Raw genomic sequence first — 21,189 nt, forward strand, 5'->3', positions numbered from 1 at the left:
CTGGTATAACTGATACTGTTACTTGTATTACTAACACTGTTACTGGTATTACTGACACTGTTACTGGTATTACTGATACTGTTACTGGTACTACTGACACTGTTACTGGTATTACTGACAGTGTTACTGGTATTACTGACACTGTTACTGGTATTACTGATGCTGTTACTGGTATTAGTGATACTGTTACTGGTATTACTGATACTGTTACTAGTATTATTGATGCTGTTACTGGTATTACTGATACTGTTACTGGTATTACTGATACTGTTACTGGTATTACTGATAGTGTTACTGGTATTACTGATAGTGTTACTGGTATTACTGATACTGTTACTGGTATAACTGACACTGTTACTGGTATTACTGATAGTGTTACTGGTATTAATGATAGCGTTACTGGTATTACTGCTACTGCTACTGGTATTACTGATACTGTTACTGGTATTACCTACACTGTTACTGGTATTACTGATACTGTTACTGGTATTACTGACACTGTTATTGGTATTACTGACACTGTTACTGGTATTACTGACACTGTAACTGGTATTACTGATACTGCTACTGGTATAACTGATACTGTTACTTGTATTACTGACACTTACTGGTATTACTGACACTGTTACTGGTATTACTGATACTGTTACTGGTACTACTGACACTGTTACTGGTATTACTGATACTGTTACTGGTATTAGTGATACTGTTACTGGTATTACTGATAGTGTTACTGGTATTACTGATAGTGTTACTGGTATTACTGCTACTGCTACTGGTATTACTGATACTGTTACTGGTATTACTGATAGCGTTACTGGTATTACTGTCACTGTTACTGGTATTACTGATACTGTTACTGGTATTACTGACACTGTTACTGGTATTACTGACACTGTTACTGGTATTACTGACACTGTTACTGGTATTACTGATACTGTTACTGGTATTACTGACACTGTTATTGGTATTACTGACACTGTTACTGGTATTACTGACACTGTAACTGGTATAACTGATACTGTTACTTGTATTACTGACACTTACTGGTATTACTGACACTGTTACTGGTATTACTGATACTGTTACTGGTACTACTGACACTTGTACTGGTATTACTGACAGTGTTACTGGTATTACTGACACTGTTACTGGTATTACTGATGCTGTTCTGGTATTACTGATACTGTTACTGGTATTACTGATACTGTTACTAGTATTTTTGATGCTGTTACTGGTATTACTGTTACTGTTACTGGTATAACTGACACTGTTACTGGTATTACTGATAGTGTTACTGGTATTACTGATAGTGTTACTGGTATCACTGCTACTGCTACTGGTATTACTGATACTGTTACTGGTATTACTGATAGCGTTACTGGTATTACTGTCACTGTTACTGGTATTACTGATACTGTTACTGGTATTACTGACACTGTTACTGGTATTACTAATACTGTTACTGGTATTACTGACACTGTTACTGGTATTACTGACACTGTTACTGGTATTACTGACACTGTTATTGGTATTACTGATGCTGTTACTGGTATTACGGATACTGTTACTGGTATTACTGATACTGTTACTAGTATTATTGATGCTGTTACTGGTATTACTGATACTGTTACTGGTATTACTGATACTGTTGCTGGTCTAACTGATACTGTTACTGGTATAACTGACACTGTTACTGGTATTACTGACACTGTTACTGGTATTACTGATACTGTTGCTGGTCTAACTGATAGTGTTACTGGTATTACTGATACTGTTACTGGTACTACTGACACTGTTACTGGTATTACTGATAGTGTTACTGGTATTACTGATACTGTTACTGGTATAACTGATAATGTTACTGGTATTACTGATAGTGTTATTGGTATTACAGATAGTGTTACTGGTATTACTGATACTATTACTGGTCTAACTGATATTGTTACTGGTATAACTGACACTGTAACTGGTATTACTGACACTGTTACTGGTATTACTGATAGTGTTACTGGTATTACTGACACTGTTACTGGTATTACTGACACTGTTACTGGTAAAACTGACACTGTTACTGGTATTACTGACACTGTTACTGGTATTACTGATAGTGTTACTGGTATTACTGATACTGTTACTGGTAATACTGATCGTGTTACTAGTATTACTGATAATGTTACTGGTATTACTGATACTGCTACTGGTATTACTGACACTGTTACTGGTATAACTGATACTGTTACTGGTATTACTGACACTGTTACTGGTATTACTGACACTGTTACTGGTATTACTGATAGTGTTACTGGTATAACTGATACTGTTACTGGTATTACTGATACTGTTACTGTTATTACTGACACTGTTACTGGTATTACTGATAGTGTTACTGGTATTACTGATACTGTTACTGTTATTACTGATAGTGTTACTGGTTTTACTGATACGGTTACTGGTATTACTGATAGTGTTACTGGTATTACTGATAGTGTTACTGGTATTACTGATAATGTTACTGGTAGTACTGATACTGTTACTGGTATTACTGACACTGTTACTGGTATTACTGACACTGTTACTGGTATTACTGATAGTGTTACTGGTATTACTCACGCTTTTACTATTATAATTTATACTGTTTTACCAATTATAGTAAATATTGGGCTGGTTTGTTATTCTTTTTTTTTTTTTGGTAAATTTGTAAATATTTTTGAGAATCATGCGGAGCTTTCGGTGTATTTTTTTATTTGAACTGATACATTTATGTCCATTATCCCATGCTGGATGTTATTGTAAACATGCATTCAATTATTACTAGGTTTTTTTTATTTTAAATTGCACGTTTGACTTCGTGATAGGTCACAATAATTTTGTGTTAATGTGCAAGGTAAGTTATGAACAATAACATCCCTCCTGAGGCCGTTAGCCTTTAAAGTAAAAAACAGATCGTATCTGAGGGCGTTAATTGTGGAATATAAAGTGTTTTGTTATTGATCCCAACGCGATCATCTTCGTGATAGGTCACATGAATTTTTTGCTGATGTGTGAGGTAAGATATGAAGAATAACATCCTGATGTTTGTGTTGTTGTGTGAGGTAAGATATGAAGAATAACATCCTGATGTTTGTGTGGTTGTGTGAGGTAAGATATGAAGAATAACATCCTGAGGTTTGTGTTGATGTTTGAGGTAAGACGTGGACAATAACATCCTGAGGTTTGTGTTGTTGTTTGAGGTAAGATATGAACAATAACATCCTGAGGTTTGTGTTGATGTGTGAGGTAAGATATGAACAATAACATCCTGATGTTTGTTTGTTATGTGAGGTAAGATATGAACAATAACATCCTGAGGTTTGTGTTGTTGTGTGAGGTAAGACGTGAACAATAACATCCTGAGGTTTGTGTTGTGTGAGGTAAGATATGAACAATAACATCCTGAGGTTTGTGTTATTGTGTGAGGTAAGATATGAACAATAACATCCTAAGGTTTGTGTTGTTGATGTGTGAGGTAAGATATGAACAATAACATCCTGATGTTTGTCTTGTTGTGTGAGGTAAGATATGAACAATAACATCCTGAGGTTTGTGTTGTTGTGTGAGGTAAGTATTGAACAATAACATCCTGAGGTTTGTGTTATTGTGTGAGGTAAGATATGAACAATAACATCCTGAGGTTTGTGTTATTGTGTGAGGTAAGATATGAACAATAACATCCTGAGGTTTGTGTTGATGTGTGAGGTAAGATATGAACAATAACATCCTGATGTTTGTGTTGCTGTGTGAGGTAAGATATGAACAATAACATCCTGAGGTTTGTGTTGTTGTGTGAGGTAAGACGTGAACAATAACATCCTGAGGTTTGTGTTGATGTGTGAGGTAAGATATGAACAATAACATCCTGAGGTTTGTGTTATTGTGTGAGGTAAGATATGAACAATAACATCCTGATGTTTGTGTTGTTGTGTGAGGTAAGATATGAAGAATAACATTCTGAGGTTTATGTTGTTGTTTGAGGTAAAATATGAACAATAACATCCTGAGGTTTGTGTTGATGTTTGAGGTAAGATATGAACAATAACATCATGAGTCGTTTAAGGTAATATACATATTCTGTTCTGGAAAGAATTAATTTCCACCTAATTTCCACCTATGTGGAGTATATTAGAAACATTGAGATTAAGCCACATGACCCAATGAAAATGCCAATCTGGTATAATTCCAGTATTAAAGTGAATATTAATCCAGTTGTTTTTTTTATCAAACTTGGTTTGATAAAGGAATAAGATATCTGTCGGACTGATTTGTAAAAAAAATTATAACTGTATATTCTCATAAAGATTTTTGCAGAATATATGATTTTTCTCCTCCTCATACACTCTTTTACTGGCGGAGACAAGCTATTAGAAATATATGTTGTTGTTTTTTTTTATTCAAAACCACACCATTGTCGACTTTACACATAATTGTATTCCAATTTATTTGGAAGCTATTATCAAAAAAACAAGAAAGGCTGTAGAGATATGTACGACATTTTTATTTCTAGACTCAAGTTTAATACAAGTACATTGAAAAAAGGTCCAATCTATTAGCAACAAGTGAAATTGAACTAAAAAAATAAAATAACAGTGTTTAAAACAACGAATGATGTCTCGTTGAGATGGCTCTAATACAGGCTTTTACATAGAATATTGGCAACAAATTACTACCTTACTAAGATAAATATATATGATGATCCGTATTGTACATTTTGTAAAGATGTTAAAACACTTTTACATGTTTTATGAATGTGAACACGTGGAGAGGCTGTGGATATTATTTGAAAATTGGATATTTGAAAAAAAACTCTATATATTTAAATCTGTCAAAAAACAAATATTGTTTGGAAAAATAGGTAAATAATATGACATCCATAACCTGATTATTCTCATTGTTAAACAATATATATATAAGCAGCGTGTTAAAGGGGAACAACTCATGTGTGAAAGTGTAAAGAGAATACTTGTGGACTATTATAAATATTGGAAAATATGCATCAACCATAAATGGTAGGTACACTTTATTCAATCACAAATGGAGGCTTTTTCATAATCTTTTTGATCAATAGACAGAAAAGAATTGTTTCTTGCATTTTGTCATCACCTCTGTCATATTATTTTATACGATATGCTGCATTCTATAAAAGGTTGTTTTCATGTATTATTCACCTATTAGTTATAGCTAAGCTACATACTCTGTATTCAAGTTATATATATACAGTCTGTGTATGTAAGTGTGTGTGAAAGTTGTCTTTGTTTCTTTCTGTATCATGTAATTACTTTATTATATGTACTTCATGGGGAGGATCTGAATAAAAATGTCAAAAGTAAAAAAAAAAAATATATATATATATACACAGATTCTGTTCAAACAGTAAAGACATTCATACATCCTTAAGACGGGATTGTTAACAGGAAAGACATTCATACATCCTTAAGACAGGATTGTTAACAGGAAAGACATTCATACATCCTTAAGACAGGATTGTTAACGGGAAAGACATGCATACATCCTTAAGATGGGAGTGTTAACAAGAAAGACATTTATACATCCTTAAGACGGGATTGTTAACAGGAAAGACATTCATACATCTTAAAGACGGGATTGTTAACATGAAAGACATTCATACATCCTTAAGACGGGATTGTTAACAGGAAAGACATTCATACATTTTTAAGACAGGATTGTTAACAGGAAAGACATTTATACATCCTTAGGACAGGATTGTTAACAGGAAAGACATTCATACATCCTTAAGACGGGATTGTTAACAGGAAAGACATTCATACATCCTTAAGACAGGATTGTTAACAGGAAAGATATTTATATATCCTTAAGACAGGATTGTTAACAGGAAAGACATTCATACATCCCTAAGACATGATTTTGAACAGAAAAGACGAATATCATGCAAAATACATAAGAGAAAGTCTTTATACAAGTTAATTTAGCAAACAGATAGTAAAATTTTCAAATTCACAAAAGATTTTTCATTTTAGAAAGGAAGAGTGGGAAAGCACAGTGGGCATGTGAACATTGAATAAGGATGTATAGCAAAAAAACATGATTTATAATTTTACAACAACAACAAAAACAAAGAAAAAGAAAAAAAGAAGAAGAAAAACAACAGCAAACAAACAAAACTGTTTGCTTTTTGAACACACAGTTACACAACTAATGAAGGTAAATATTGTCCTTTTTGAAAATTGTAAATACTTTGGAAAACCATGTGGGGCTTTCAGTATCTTTTTATACTATTTGTACATGAACTCATACATTAACCCCATCCCCCCATACTGATGTTATTTTGTTAGTTATTGTAAACCTACATGACCTAATACTACTTGCAACAGGTGTTTTGCTATTTCAATTATCACGGTTAAAGTCGTGATAGACCACAGGAATCCTTTGTTAATGTGCGAGGTAAGATATGAACAAAAGTGAGGCCGTGAGCATTTAAGGTGAATACATGTTGTATCTGAGGGCGTTAATTGCGGAATAAAAAGTGTTTTGTAATTCATCTAAACTCGATCATCTTCGTGATAGGTCACAGGAATTTTGTGTGGATGTGTCAGATAAGATATGAACAACAGCATCCTGAGGTTTGTGTTGTTGTATGAGGTTAGATATGAAGAATAACATCATGAGGTTTGTGTTGTTGCGTGAGGTAAGATATGAAGAATAACATCCTGAGGTTTGTGTTGATGTGTGAGGTAAGATATGAACAATAACATCCTGAGGTTTGTGTTGATGTGTGAGGTAAGATATGAACAATAACATCCTGAGGTTTGTGTATTTGTGTGAGGTAGGAGATAAAGAATAACATCTTAAGGTTTGTGTTTTTGTGTGAGGTAAGATATGAACAATAACATCCTGAGGTTTGTGTTGTTGTGTGAGGTAAGATATGAACAATAACATCCTGAGGTTTGTGTTGATGTTTGAGGTAAGATATGAACAATAACATCCTGAGGTTTGTGTTGTTGTGTGAGGTAAGATATGAACAATAACATCCTGAGGTTTGTGTTGTTGTGTGAGGTAAGGTATGAACAATAACATCCTGAGGTTTGTGTTGTTGTGTTAGTTAAGATATGAACAATAACATCCGGAGGTTTGTGTTGATGTGTGTGAGGTAAGATATGAAGAATAACATCCTGAGATTTTTGTTGATGTTTGAGGTAAGATATGAACAATAACATCCTGAGGTTTGTGTTGTTGTGTGAGGTAAGATATGAACAATAACATCCTGAGGTTTGTGTTGTTGTGTTAGGTAAGATATGAACAATAACATCCTGAGGTTTGTGTTGTTGTGTTAGGTAAGATATGAACAATAACATCTTGAGGTTTGTGTTGTTGTTTGAGGTAGGATATGAACAATAACATCCTGAGGTTTGTGTTGTTGTGTGTGAGGTAAGATATCAACAATAACATCCTGAGGTTTGTGTTGTTGTGTGAGGTAAGATATGAACAATAACATCCTGAGGTTTGTGTTGTTGTGTGAGGTAAGATATGAAGAGTAACATCCCGAGGTTTGTGTTGATGTTTGAGGTAAGATATGAACAATAACATCCTGAGGTTTGTGTTGTTGTGTGAGGTAAGATATGAACAATAACATCTTGAGGTTTATGTTGTTGTGTGTGAGGTAAGATATGAACAATAACATCCTGAGGTTTGTGTTGTTGTGTGTGAGGTAAGATATGAACAATAACATCCTGAGGTTTGTGTTGTTGTGTGAGGTAAGACGTGAACAATAACATCCTGATGTTTGTGTTGTTGTGTGAGATAAGATATGAACAATAACATCCTGAGGTTTGTGTTGTTGTGTGAGGTAAGATATGAACAATAACATCCTGAGGTTTGTGTTGTTGTGTGAGGTAAGATATGAACAATAACATCCTGAGGTTTGTGTTGTTGTGTGAGGTAAGATATGAAGAGTAACATCCCGAGGTTTGTGTTGATGTTTGAGGTAAGATATGAACAATAACATCCTGAGGTTTGTGTTGTTGTGTGAGGTAAGATATGAACAATAACATCTTGAGGTTTATGTTGTTGTGTGTGAGGTAAGATATGAACAATAACATCCTGAGGTTTGTGTTGTTGTGTGTGAGGTAAGATATGAACAATAACATCCTGAGGTTTGTGTTGTTGTGTGAGGTAAGACGTGAACAATAACATCCTGAGGTTTGTGTTGTTGTGTGAGGTAAGATATGAACAATAACATCCTGAGGTTTGTGTTGTTGTGTGAGGTAAGATATGAACAATAACATCCTGAGGTTTGTGTTGTTGTGTGAGGTAAGATATGAACAATAACATCTTGAGGTTTATGTTGTTGTGTGTGAGATAAGATATGAACAATAACATCCTGATGTTTGTGTTGTTGTGCGAGATAAGATATGAACAATAACATCCTGAGGTTTGTGTTGATGTTTGAGGTAAGATATGAACAATAACATCCTGAGGTTTGTGTTGTTGTGTGAGGTAAGATATGAACAATAACATCTTGAGGTGTATGTTGTTGTGTGTGAGGTAAGATATGAACAATAACATCCTGAGGTTTGTGTTGTTGTGTGTGAGGTAAGATATGAACAATAACATCCTGAGGTTTGTGTTGTTGTGTGAGGTAAGACGTGAACAATAACATCCTGATGTTTGTGTTGTTGTGTGAGATAAGATATGAACAATAACATCCTGAGGTTTGTGTTGTTGTGTGAGGTAAGATATGAACAATAACATCCTGAGGTTTGTGTTGTTGTGTGAGGTAAGATATGAACAATAACATCTTGAGGTTTATGTTGTTGTGTGTGAGATAAGATATGAACAATAACATCCTGATGTTTGTGTTGTTGTGCGAGATAAGATATGAACAATAACATCCTGAGGTTTGTGTTGATGTTTGAGGTAAGATATGAACAATAACATCCTGAGGTTTGTGTTGTTGTGTGAGGTAAGATATGAACAATAACATCTTGAGGTGTATGTTGTTGTGTGTGAGGTAAGATATGAACAATAACATCCTGAGGTTTGTGTTGTTGTGTGTGAGGTAAGATATGAACAATAACAACCTGAGGTTTGTGTTGTTGTGTGAGGTAAAACGTGAACAATAACATCCTGAGGTTTGTGTTGATGTTTGAGGTAAGATATGAACAATAACATCCTGAGGTTTGTGTTGTTGTGTGAGGTAAGATATGAAGAATAATATCCTGAGGTTTGTGTTGATGTTTGAGGTAAGATATGAACAATAACATCCTAAGGTTTGTGTTGTTGTGTGAGGTAAGATATGAACAATAACATCCTAAGGTTTGTGTTGTTGTGTGTGAGGTAAGACGTGAACAATAACATCCTGAGGTTTGTGTTGATGTTTGAGGTAAGACGTGAACAATAACATTCTGAGGTTTGTGTTGATGTTTGAGGTAAGATATGAACAATAACATCCTGAGGTTTGTGTTGATGTTTGAGGTAAGACGTGAACAATAACATTCTGAGGTTTGTGTTGATGTTTGAGGTAAGATATGAACAATAACATCCTGAGGTTTGTGTTGTTGTGTGAGGTAAGATATGAACAATAACATCCTGAGGTTTGTGTTGTTGTTTGAGGTAAAATATGAACAATAACATCCTGAGGTTTGTGTTGTTGTGTGAGGTAAGATATGAACAATAACATCCTGAGGTTTGTGTTGATGTTTGAGGTAAGATATGAACAATAACATCATGAGTCGTTTAAGGTAATATACATATTCTGTTCTGGAAAGAATTAATTTCCACCTAATTTCCACCTATGTGAAGTATATTAGAAACATTGAGATTAAGCCACATGACCCAATGAAAATGCCAATCTGGTATAATACCAGTATTAAAGTGAATATTACCCCAGGTTTTTTTTGATCAAACTTGGTTTGATAAAGGAGTTAGATATATGTCGGACTGATTTGTAAAAAAATTATAACTGTGTATATTCTCATAAAGATTTTTGCAGAATATATGATTTTTCTCCTCCTCATACACTCTTTTACTGGCGGAGACAAGCTATTAGAAATATATGTTGTTGTTTTTTTATTCAAAACCACACCATAATCGACTTTACACATCATTTTATTCCAATTTATTTGGAAGCTATTATAAAAAAAAACAACAAGAAAGGCTGTAGAGATATGTACGACATTTTTATTTCTAGACTCAAGTTTAATACAAGTACATTGAAAAAAGGTCCAATCTATTAGAAACAAGTGAAATTGAACTAAAAAAAAAATAAAATAACAGTGTTTAAAACAACGAATGATGTCTCGTTGAGATGGCTCTAATACAGGCTTTTACATAGAATATTGGCAACAAATTACTACCTTACTAAGATAAATATATATGATGATCCGTATTGTACATTTTGTAAAGATGTTAAAACACTTTTACATGTTTTATGAATGTGAACACGTGGAGAGGCTGTGGATATTATTTGAAAATTGGATATTTGAAAAAAACCTCTATATATTTAAATCTGTCAAAAAACAAATATTGTTTGGAAAAATAGGTAAATAATATGACATCCATAACCTGATTATTCTCATTGTTAAACAATATATATATAAGCAGCGTGTTAAAGGGGAACAACTCATGTGTGAAAGTGTAAAGAGAATACTTGTGGACTATTATAAATATTGGAAAATATGCATCAACCATAAATGGTAGGTACACTTTATTCAATCACAAATGGAGGCTTTTTCATAATCTTTTTGATCAATAGACAGAAAAGAATTGTTTCATGCATTTTGTCATCACCTCTGTCATATTATTTTATACGATATGCTGCCTTCTATAAAAGGTTGTTTTCATGTATTATTCACCTATTAGTTATAGCTAAACTACATACTCTGTATTCAAGTTATATATATATACAGTCTGTGTATGTAAGTGTGTGTGAAAGTTGTCTTTGTTTCTTTCTGTATCATGTAATTACTTCATGGGGAAAATCTGAATAAAAATGTCAAAAGTAAAAAAGAATTATATATATATATATATATATATATATAATAAAATAAAAAGCCAAACACAGATCTGCTGTCTCCCTAGTACTTTCGCGGCTACATTCTGCCGCTCTTCAGGGGATTATCAGTATGGGGGGAGAGCGGCAGAATGTAGCCGCGAAAGTACTAGGGAGACAGCAGATCTGTGTTTGGCTTTTTATTTTATTATTATTTACCGTCACATGGACATTTCAACTTTATTCTATATATATATATATATATATATATATATATACACAGATTCTTTTCAAACAGTAAAGACATTCATACATCCTTAATACGGGATTGTTAACTGGAAATACATTCATACATCCTTAAGACAGGATTGTTAACAGGAAAGACATTCATACATCCTTCAGATGGGAGTGTTAACAGGAAATACATTCATACATCCTTAAGACGGGATTGTTAAGAGTAAAGACATCCATACATCCTTAAGACGGGAGTGTTAACAGGAAAGACATTCATACATCCTTCAGATGGGAGTGTTAACAGGAAAGACATTCATACATCCTTAAGACGGGAGTGTTAACAGGAAAGACATTCATACATCCTTAAGACAGGATTGTTAACAGGAAAGACATTCATACATCCTTAAGACGGGAGTGTTAACAGGAAAGACATTTATACATCCTTAAGACGGGATTGTTAACAGGAAAGACATTCATACATCCTTAAGACAGGATTGTTAACAGGAAAGACATTCATACATCCTTAAGACGGGATTGTTAACAGGAAAGACATTCATACATCCTTAAGACGGGATTGTTAACAGGAAAGACATTCATACATCCTTAAGACAGGATTGTTAACAGGAAAGACATTCATACATCCTTAAGACGGGATTGTTAACAGGAAAGACATTCATACATCCTTAAGACGGGAGTGTTAACAGGAAAGACATTCATACATTCATATCATACTAAATACATAAGAGAAACGTCTTTATACAAGTTAATTTAGCAAACAGATAGTAAAATTGTCAAATTCACAAAAGATTTTTCATTTTAGAAAGGAAGAGTGGGAAAGCACAGTGGGCATGTGAACATTGAATAAGGATGTATAGCAAAAAAACATGATTTATAATTTTACAACAACAAAAAAACAAAGAAAACGAAAAAAAAGAAAAGAAAAACAACAGCAAACAAACAAAACTGTTTACTTTTTGAACACACAGTTACACCACTAATGAAGGTAAATATTGTCTTTTTTGAAAATTGTAAATACTTTGGAAAACCATGTGGAGCTTTCAGTATCTTTTTATACTATTTGTACATGAACTCAAACATTAATCTTCCCCCATACTGATGTTATTTTATTAGTTATTGTAAACCTACATGTCCTAATACTACTTGCAACAGGTGCTTTGTTATTTCAATTATCACGGTTAAAGTCGTGATAGATCACAGGAATTTTTTGTTAATGTGCGAGGTAAGATATGAACAATAGCGAGGCCGTGAGCATTTAAGGTTGAATACATGTTGTATCTGAGGGCGTTAATTGCGGAATAAAAAGTGTTTTGTAATTCATCTAAACTCGATCATCTTCGTGATAGGTCACAGGAATTTTGTGTGGATGTGTCAGATAATATATGAACAACAGCATCCTGAGGTTTGTGTTGTTGTATGAGGTTTATAGTACATCATGTAGGAGCAGCTGGAGGACCAGAATGGTCGATGGCTCCTTTGAGGGACATAAGGAGCGGTCTGCTCATTTGCAGGAGTCGAAGGAGCAGACGACCCCGTTGACTTCAGTGTTGTTCAGATTACATGTAAACAAACGTTGACTATGTGTAATTTAGATTGGGAAATTGCAATGAACCACGGATAGTTGTAAATCTGATTCCGTCGTATATCCAATATCCTCAAACTGGCGTCAGGTGTGCCCGCTGATGTCCCACCGCTGCCACCAATTTCTGCTTTGTAGGAGCAGAATACTCTGCTAACTTCTATGTGTTGATCAGGATACAAGTACGATTAGCGTTGCGTAAATGATGACCATGATATGTAATTTAGATAGTAACCGCTGTGAGTGGCTATATATCTAATAAGAGGCGGCCAATACCTCTTATACCAAGAGACAATTAACCCAAATGGTTCCACGGACAAATTGTAGCAACGAAAACAGTAACAAATACATAATTACCGGTCAGTGTGCACCTTGCCAAATCACCTAAGGTCAACATACACATTGTACCATACAAAACCTACAAACAATATATGTATAGGAATACAATAACAAAGTTCGACGACCAACTTCTCGGTAGCTTTCACCCGTTTCCGGGCTCTTCAGGTAAGGTTTATTTTAAAAGGACAACTAAATGACATCATACATGATGTGACGTCACAATGTACATGCGTTCACATAGCGAGTACGCATAATAGTTTTGTTTCTTTGTTTCAATGTTTTTTCTATGACCTGTTGACACTGGGTTTTGATATTTTTATTAAATGATCCTTTTTCTTATCTAGAAAAAATATCACATAACTACAATTGATATCAATGTAATAATTAAATTAAATTAATTACCATCACAATTATGAATATGCTTATTGACATAAATTTCGTAACGTGCCAGTTTTATTTCGTTGTTATGTGCAGTAATACATACCCTAAGTTCATTACAAGTTTAACCAATATATAAAAATCATATTTAGGACAAATTATAGCATATATCACACACTTTAATTTACAATGTATATCTGCTTTTAATGTGAAATCTAAGTCATTTTTAAACTATACCTACTATAGTCAATAACCGTAGGAAATGTACAACCCTGGGTTAACACCAGAATTATTAAACTTAGAATATGTCAACATTCGTTTTAAGTTTCTAGGCTGCCGTCTACTGTGTGAAAGAGTGTTGTCATCAAAAGTGTTTCTCATTCCACTACTTCTTTAACTCTTCATATTTGCTTTTTCATCACGGAATACACAATTCCGTAGGTTAAAAGTAGAAACAAAAAGAGTAAACCCAGTGTCCAGTTTTGGTTTATGTGCACCGGATGTAAAAGGTCCCTTCTGAATCACCTCGACAGGATTGCATTGAGCTTTAAGATATTGTTTATTCAACAAAGTACAACTGCGACAGGAAATTCAAATCTTTACCTTATGTATATAAGCGATTAGGTGCCGTAGATCGTGAGCAATAAAGTTGTCCTCCTTCGTCATTTGTGTTACTGTGTTATTTATATGAATAGAATATTGAAAAGAATTATTCTCTTAACTAAAACTGTTTTAATTATAATTGATTTAAATGAAATTAAAACTTAACTATCTAAGTACTTAAAACCAGACACAACCCTTTTAAAAAGAACAAATACCCAAAGACAATAAAGTAATGTCTTTCCAGTATTTGAAAAATATCATTAGCTAGGTACTTAAAACATGATGAGACAACCCTTTCTAAAAAAAAACCATTGTATGGCACAAACGAATAACAAAATAAATTGTATTTGTTTGTAGGACATCGTCTGACAGAATAAATCTACTGAAAATTAGGTTTATATAAAAAGTTCTTTGCAAACCTGATTGGAGTCTTTAAAGGAGACAAATGATAAGAGATAATTACAGTGAACTTCTCTTGCACAAAACAGCATTTTGTTCCGTTCCTAAATCATCTAAAATATACATAAAATAAAATGTTATCACTATTGGTAGAAACGTCCATAATTAGGAACAAAATTGGATTTTGTTTTCGAAATTTGGTATTTTTGAGTTTTGGCAAATTATACGTTTATCTCCATATCTATGAAAGGGAGGGCGGAGTCACACATGTTTGAAAGACAAACATTGTCTTGTTCATATTGCTCAGGCCAATACAACACAATGCTTTAAAGCATATTCACGCTAGCCAATACCCACAGTGAAACTGTACCATTGGCGGTTGCTACACCTGCTAATTGAGACTAACACTATAAATACAACGTTTACGTGAAATGCCGTGTTTTCTTTGACATGATCAAAGATGGCTCACAAGCAGTTAGTCGTTGTCATGGGAAGTGGTAATGTTGGAAAGACAAGTGTGCTCCATAGATACCTTAATGGAAGTTTTTCTTACAAATACACACAAACAGTAGAGGATCTTTATGATCAAAATGTTTCTATAGACGGTGAACGATTCATTATTGAATTCTTAGACACATCAGGCTCTATTGAGTTCCCGGCTATGAGAAGACTAGCGATACGCAAAGCCAACGCGTTCATGCTCGTGTTTAATATTGACAATGAAGAATCATTCGCCGAGATGAAACAAACATGGAGGGAAATCAAAAATTCTAGAGATGATCACAAAGATATACCATGTATTGTCATCGGTAATAAGCAGGACAGGGAAAACTACCGAGAGGTGGAGTATTTCGAAGCACTGAATTGGGCTGACAACAACGGTTTGGAGGGGATGATGCTTGAGGTGTCTTCGAAAACAGGAGAAAATATTGACAACATTTTTATGAAATTATTTAAACAGATAAGTTTATGTAAAGCGCAACATCAAACTGTTCTGAGGACGAAATTGCGGAAGAAAGTGCGGATAGAAAAAGGTAAAAAAGTGTCCAGGACTGCTACGTCAATTAGAGCTTTATTTTCATGTGGAAGGAAGAAAAGTGAATGTACAACTGACATTTAACTTTACGCTGTGTAATAATGGGCTATCTCAAGTTGATAAAAAAAACCTGTGTACATATAAAGGTTGTAAATAGTAGTTTGATGACTTTGTTTAAGATCATAAGATGTTCTGTTGTATTACAGTATGTGTCATTTAGTCTGAGATGATTTATTTGATCACAGCAATCAATATTGTTGTGTCCTCACAGGAGTATTCAGGTGCCATTCATTCATTCATGTTAATTAATTATTCGTATAATAATATACCTATCTGTGCCTCAAGTCCACAACTTAAAATGGAATATTGATCGATCTTATTAAAATTAGACTTGGTGATTCCCGCTCTTTTACGATACCCTGCTACACAGTGTATCGTAGAGTATCGTAGAGGAATGGAAATTACAAGTCTAATTTTAGATTGGAATATTGATATATCTAATTATGTATTTCACTACAATAAAACAGATGTAGAATGCACGTGTGTCTATTTTAAGATCTATGGAATTTCAGTTGATATAGGCAACGTCTCGTACAACAATAAGGTTGTTAAAATACTAACAACATTTTTCTGTCTTTAATGACTTTTGTATCAACTTACTCATCATTATGACTGTACTGTTCCTGTTAAGAAATTTCGTAGAGTTTTTTTGTTTGTTTTTATATAACTCTGTGATATTTCCGGTGTTTTTACATTACTTGCATACTTGCATACACTGTATGACATTGTACCAGTTACCCAGCATGCCATGTCTTAATTTGTATGGTAAGTAGTATAAATGTATATCTAATCTCAAAATTGGGTAAATCATGGGTTTAAGGCACTTCCACTTGTGTATTTATAGGTTTACTCCAATAGTCCAATCAAAGATTTGTAACAAGCATTTTCATTGGCTTAAAAATATATCATTATCTTTTTGAACTTACGAAATTAAACTCCGCGTTTGTAACGTCGCTTAATTAAATTTGCTAATATTAGAGTCCATCAATGAAGGTGGATTTCCACATGACTTGTGTACGGTAAATTAAACTATACAAATAAATAAATAAATAAATAGATAAATAAAATGAAAAAAAATAAACGAGTGTGTACTCTAAATGAACCGCGAAATGGTTAGAGACACTCGTTTTCCACCATAACATAAAAATATATTCAAATTAATCCTTAATTGTTACTAAATTTCTATTCATAAATGTGCCACGCAATTGTGAGTTTGTTCTTATGTTTGTTTAATTTTACTCGTTTTTCTTTTATTTATTTTTAATTGTTTTTGTTTTTATTTGTTTTTGTTTTGTTTAGCGTCTTTTGAACGATCAAGGTGCTGTCCGCTATGTGTGTGTTGTACATTCATTAATTTAAAAGCAGAATACATTAATCTATGCATTCAAATCCTTGTACATCTTCATTGGATACACTTTTAAAATAAAAATTAATTGCAATTTATTTTGGTGTTGATATTGTCTTATTGTACTCGGTGACGAGCAGACCATTACTATACTAAAAAAGGTAAAATGTGTAAAAATGCTTTACCCATTCCTTCGCCGATTTGGTTTTGTTTCTTGAAACTGACCTTTTATTATCGAAGTGTTTATCAAGACAAGCATTAACACATTTGCAAAGACCGACGTATACAAGCACATAAGTAACATGTTACCCTTCGTGTAGGGGTTGAATGGATTGTTTCCCCTCATTTTCATGGTGGCTATACATAGAAGTAGCCATCTTCATATCCCGTGGTACGCGTTAGTGCACCTCGGAAAATATGTCGATAGCCATCACTATAGCCGCTAAGAAAATGAAAGCCCATTATAATCTATAATAGGGTGATGTAAGAAAAGAAAAAAGAAGAAAAAAAACCCCAAAAAACCAAGTCATTTATATTTGTAACTATACACGAAAAGATGCATAATTAATGGAACAGTCGGTGATCCCGCCAATGCACCATCGTTTAACGTGTCCTTCCGCTCCGCAAATTCCAGTCGATTTTCCGTTTTTTGTTTTTTGTTTTGTTTTTTGTTTTTTTGCTTTTGATTCAAAACAAAGACATTAAATAACCTAAAAGACAACAACTCGTGTTAAATTAGAATTAATTTATACGAATAGATGGTAGATGGCGAACAAAACACAATTAACGGAAATAAAACGGGGACTACTTTTCAAGCGTATTGCAAGTATAGGTTATATGCCGATACAAGTCCAATATGTTGGTAGAAAGAACACTTGGAGGCCGTTAGGCCGACAAGTGTTCTTTCTACTAACATATTGGACTTGCAGAGGCTTATAACCAGCTTAAAACATAGTCCGTCTTTGTGTTGATATTGGACTCCTGGCAATTCTTTTGTTAAAGAGGCTTGCCCGCAGAGAGATCAGAAAAATTGGCTAATAGAAAAAGATTTTTTACACATGACAGATTGTTGGAATTGTTGAGTTTTTCATTTTATTTTCCTTATAAAACGCTGAAAAGTGATATTAAAACCTCATTTTTTAAATATTATTTATTTAATCGCAACCCGCAATAAGTCCCCGCTATAAAGTGGAGTCTAATTTGATTGACACATCAAAGAAACAAGCACGTGCCCAGTGCCGCACAGTGATAACTTCAAAGGCAGCGGCGATTTACAAAGAAGATTTGCCGTTATATTCCATACATTTCCCTCTCAGGTTGAGTTTTAAAACGTCTTTTAAATACATATTCTGTAATTGTTTTCAAGAAATAAAGTCGGAAAGCCTCTAATTTTGTCACATAGAAACGTGTACTGAAGTTTATTTAGTGATCGGAGATGTGCCGTTTACCGGTCCGTCTGCGGGTAAGCCTCTTTAAAATATTGGATACCTATAGTTAACATGCAACACCCCTGTTATTAAAATAGATGGTTCCATTCATGTACACATAATCTTTTGTTAACTTATTGGACACCTACAGGTAAGATATTAACATCCCTGATTTTAAAATGAACTGTTCCATTCATGCAAACTATTTACCTGTTATACCATATTATTTCATTCAACACCATGTCTTCAGACAGTGACAACAGTGTATTTGTTACTCAGTCAAGTTTTAAGGAAAATAGTCCAAAGGCTGATAGTGATGGGATTTTAAGTGATACTCTCGATATTGAAAATGAGGTAAATAACCAAAATTTCAGCATTAAAAGTGACCTTTTTACCGATATATCTGAAGATTTTGTGACGTTCCGATATGTATCCATACACTGCAACAAACCGTTGGGAAACTATGCAAGGAAGCTGGATTAAAAGGATTTTATTCAAATCATTCTTTGCGCGCTACCGCTGCTACCAGACTGTATAATGCAGGACTAGACAAACAACTAGTGTCAGAAAAAACTGGACATCGTTCTCTAGCAGTACGATCGTACAAACGCACAAGTGATTTCAAGATGGAAAATGTCAGTGATATTGTGCAAGGAAATATGTGTGCATCTGCAGGTGGCTCTGTGTGTAAGAAACCATGTAGGCCTATTCCATCACCAAAAGGAGACAAAGCAAGTGAGATAAGTGTTACAGCTGTTAATGTGTCATTCACCTTAAACTTCTAAGGATGACAATTTCTTCTTGTGCACGTGTTTAGAAATTCTATGTATCGATGTTCAGGGTATTTTTCGGTGGATTTACCTCACTATTTGTTGATTAATTTGTACATTAAATAAATATTAATTTTGATTGATCACTAATCTATGGCTATGTTATTTTTAACAGTTACCTTTAGCTGTCCAATATTACAGTCCAATCTTTTTTATATAGGACTTTTACAGGTAACTTATTGGACTGGTACAGGTAATACAGGATTCCCATGATACATACCGACATATATTGGATTTCAAACACAAAAGGTTAAGTAACAGCTATGTTTTAATAATGTTTAACTGATGTATGGAAAATCAGCACGTGAAACGATGTTTTCATATAGTGTTTTCATGGTCAAATGTTTGTTGTTTTCACTTGGTATGTTCGTATAAAGAATCGACACTCAGAATGTAAAAATAATGAATCAATCGCCAGTTTCTCGAGAGCTCAGTCATACATACCTCCCCCTATGTTATGGGACTATTTCATTCGACCTTGTTCAAGTTTCCTCTATCGTCTTCTAGTTATCACACTTTAGGCCCATAGCATCACTGACGAGTCCTAGAAGGACTAAAGAGCTGTATGGTATCCCTAGCATTACTAGCTAGTTCTAGAACAAAACATCCGTATGATGTTCTTAACATCACTGACGAGTCATAGATAGACAAAACACATGTATGATGTTCCTAAACATCACTGACGAGTCATAGATAGACAAAACACATGTATGATGTTCTTAAACATCACTGACGAGTCATAGATAGACAAAACACATGCATGATGTTCTTAAACATCACTGACGAGTCATAGATAGACAAAACACATGTATGATGTTCTTAAACATCACTGACGAGTCATAGATAGACAAAACACATGTATGATGTTCCTAAACATCACTGACGAGTCATAGATAGACAAAACACATGTATGATGTTCCTAAACATCACTGACGTGTCCTAAAGAAAAAACACCTGTATGGCGTCCCTAGCATTACCAATGAGTCCTAAACGGACGAAACAGTTCTACGGTGTCCCTACCATCACTGACGATTCCGCTGTGAAGAAGGGTTGAGTTCTGCCCCTTTGCCTAGACATACGCGAGTCTATAAAATGGCAGTTTCTACTGCTAAGCGCTCAGCTTGATGGGAGCGGGATGGCTAGTTCGTCCGTTGTTTGTATAACGTGACAAGGCCGGGAGTGGTGTACTGCTGAGCGTCTTGGACAGTTCCGCGCAATGACAAGGAAACAAACGCGGACACACCGTAGACTTTCACAGACACACGCCTACTCACCACACCTACACAAATCTCACACACTGGGGAGGCCATACTTAAATAGCCATAGCTGTTGAAAGGACATTAAACAATACAAACCAAACACACATTGGGGAGGCCATACTTAAATAGTCATAGCTGTTGATAGGACATTAAACAATACAAACCAAACCCACACTGGGGAGGCCATACTTAAATAGTCATAGCTGTTGATAGGACATTAAACAATACAAACCAAACCAAACCCATACTGGGGAGGCCATACTTAAATAGTCATAGCTGTTGATAGGACATTAAACAATACAAACCAAACCAAACCCATACTGGGGAGGCCATACTTAAATAGTCATAGCTGTTGATAGGACATTAAACAATACAAACCAAACCAAACCCATACTGGGGAGGCCATACTTAAATAGTCATAGCTGTTGATAGGACATTAAACAAATACAAAACCAAACCCATACTGGGGAGGCCATACTTAAATAGTCATAGCTGTTGATAGGACATTAAACAATACAAACCAAACCAAACCCATACTGGGGAGGGCATACTGAAATAGTCATAGCTGTTGATAGGACATTAAACAATACAAAACTAAACCAACACTGGGGAGGCCATACTTAAATAGTCATAGCTGTTGATAGGACATTAAACAATACAAAACTAAACCCACACTG

The 21,189-nt window shown here is 34.3% G+C and overlaps 1 protein-coding gene across 1 annotated transcript; it reads left to right on the top strand.

The window, feature by feature from the left end:
- Positions 1-15,016: 15,016 nt before the first annotated feature.
- LOC117317911 (dexamethasone-induced Ras-related protein 1-like) lies at positions 15,017-17,076 on the top strand. Its single transcript, XM_033872877.1, has one exon. It carries the CDS (start codon positions 15,043-15,045, stop codon positions 15,673-15,675), a length of 633 nt encoding a protein of 210 aa, XP_033728768.1. The 5' UTR covers positions 15,017-15,042; the 3' UTR covers positions 15,676-17,076.
- The last annotated feature ends 4,113 nt before the right edge of the window (positions 17,077-21,189 follow it).

Source organism: Pecten maximus, chromosome 19, assembly GCF_902652985.1.
Source record: "Pecten maximus chromosome 19, xPecMax1.1, whole genome shotgun sequence".
Classification (NCBI taxonomy): domain Eukaryota; kingdom Metazoa; phylum Mollusca; class Bivalvia; order Pectinida; family Pectinidae; genus Pecten; species Pecten maximus.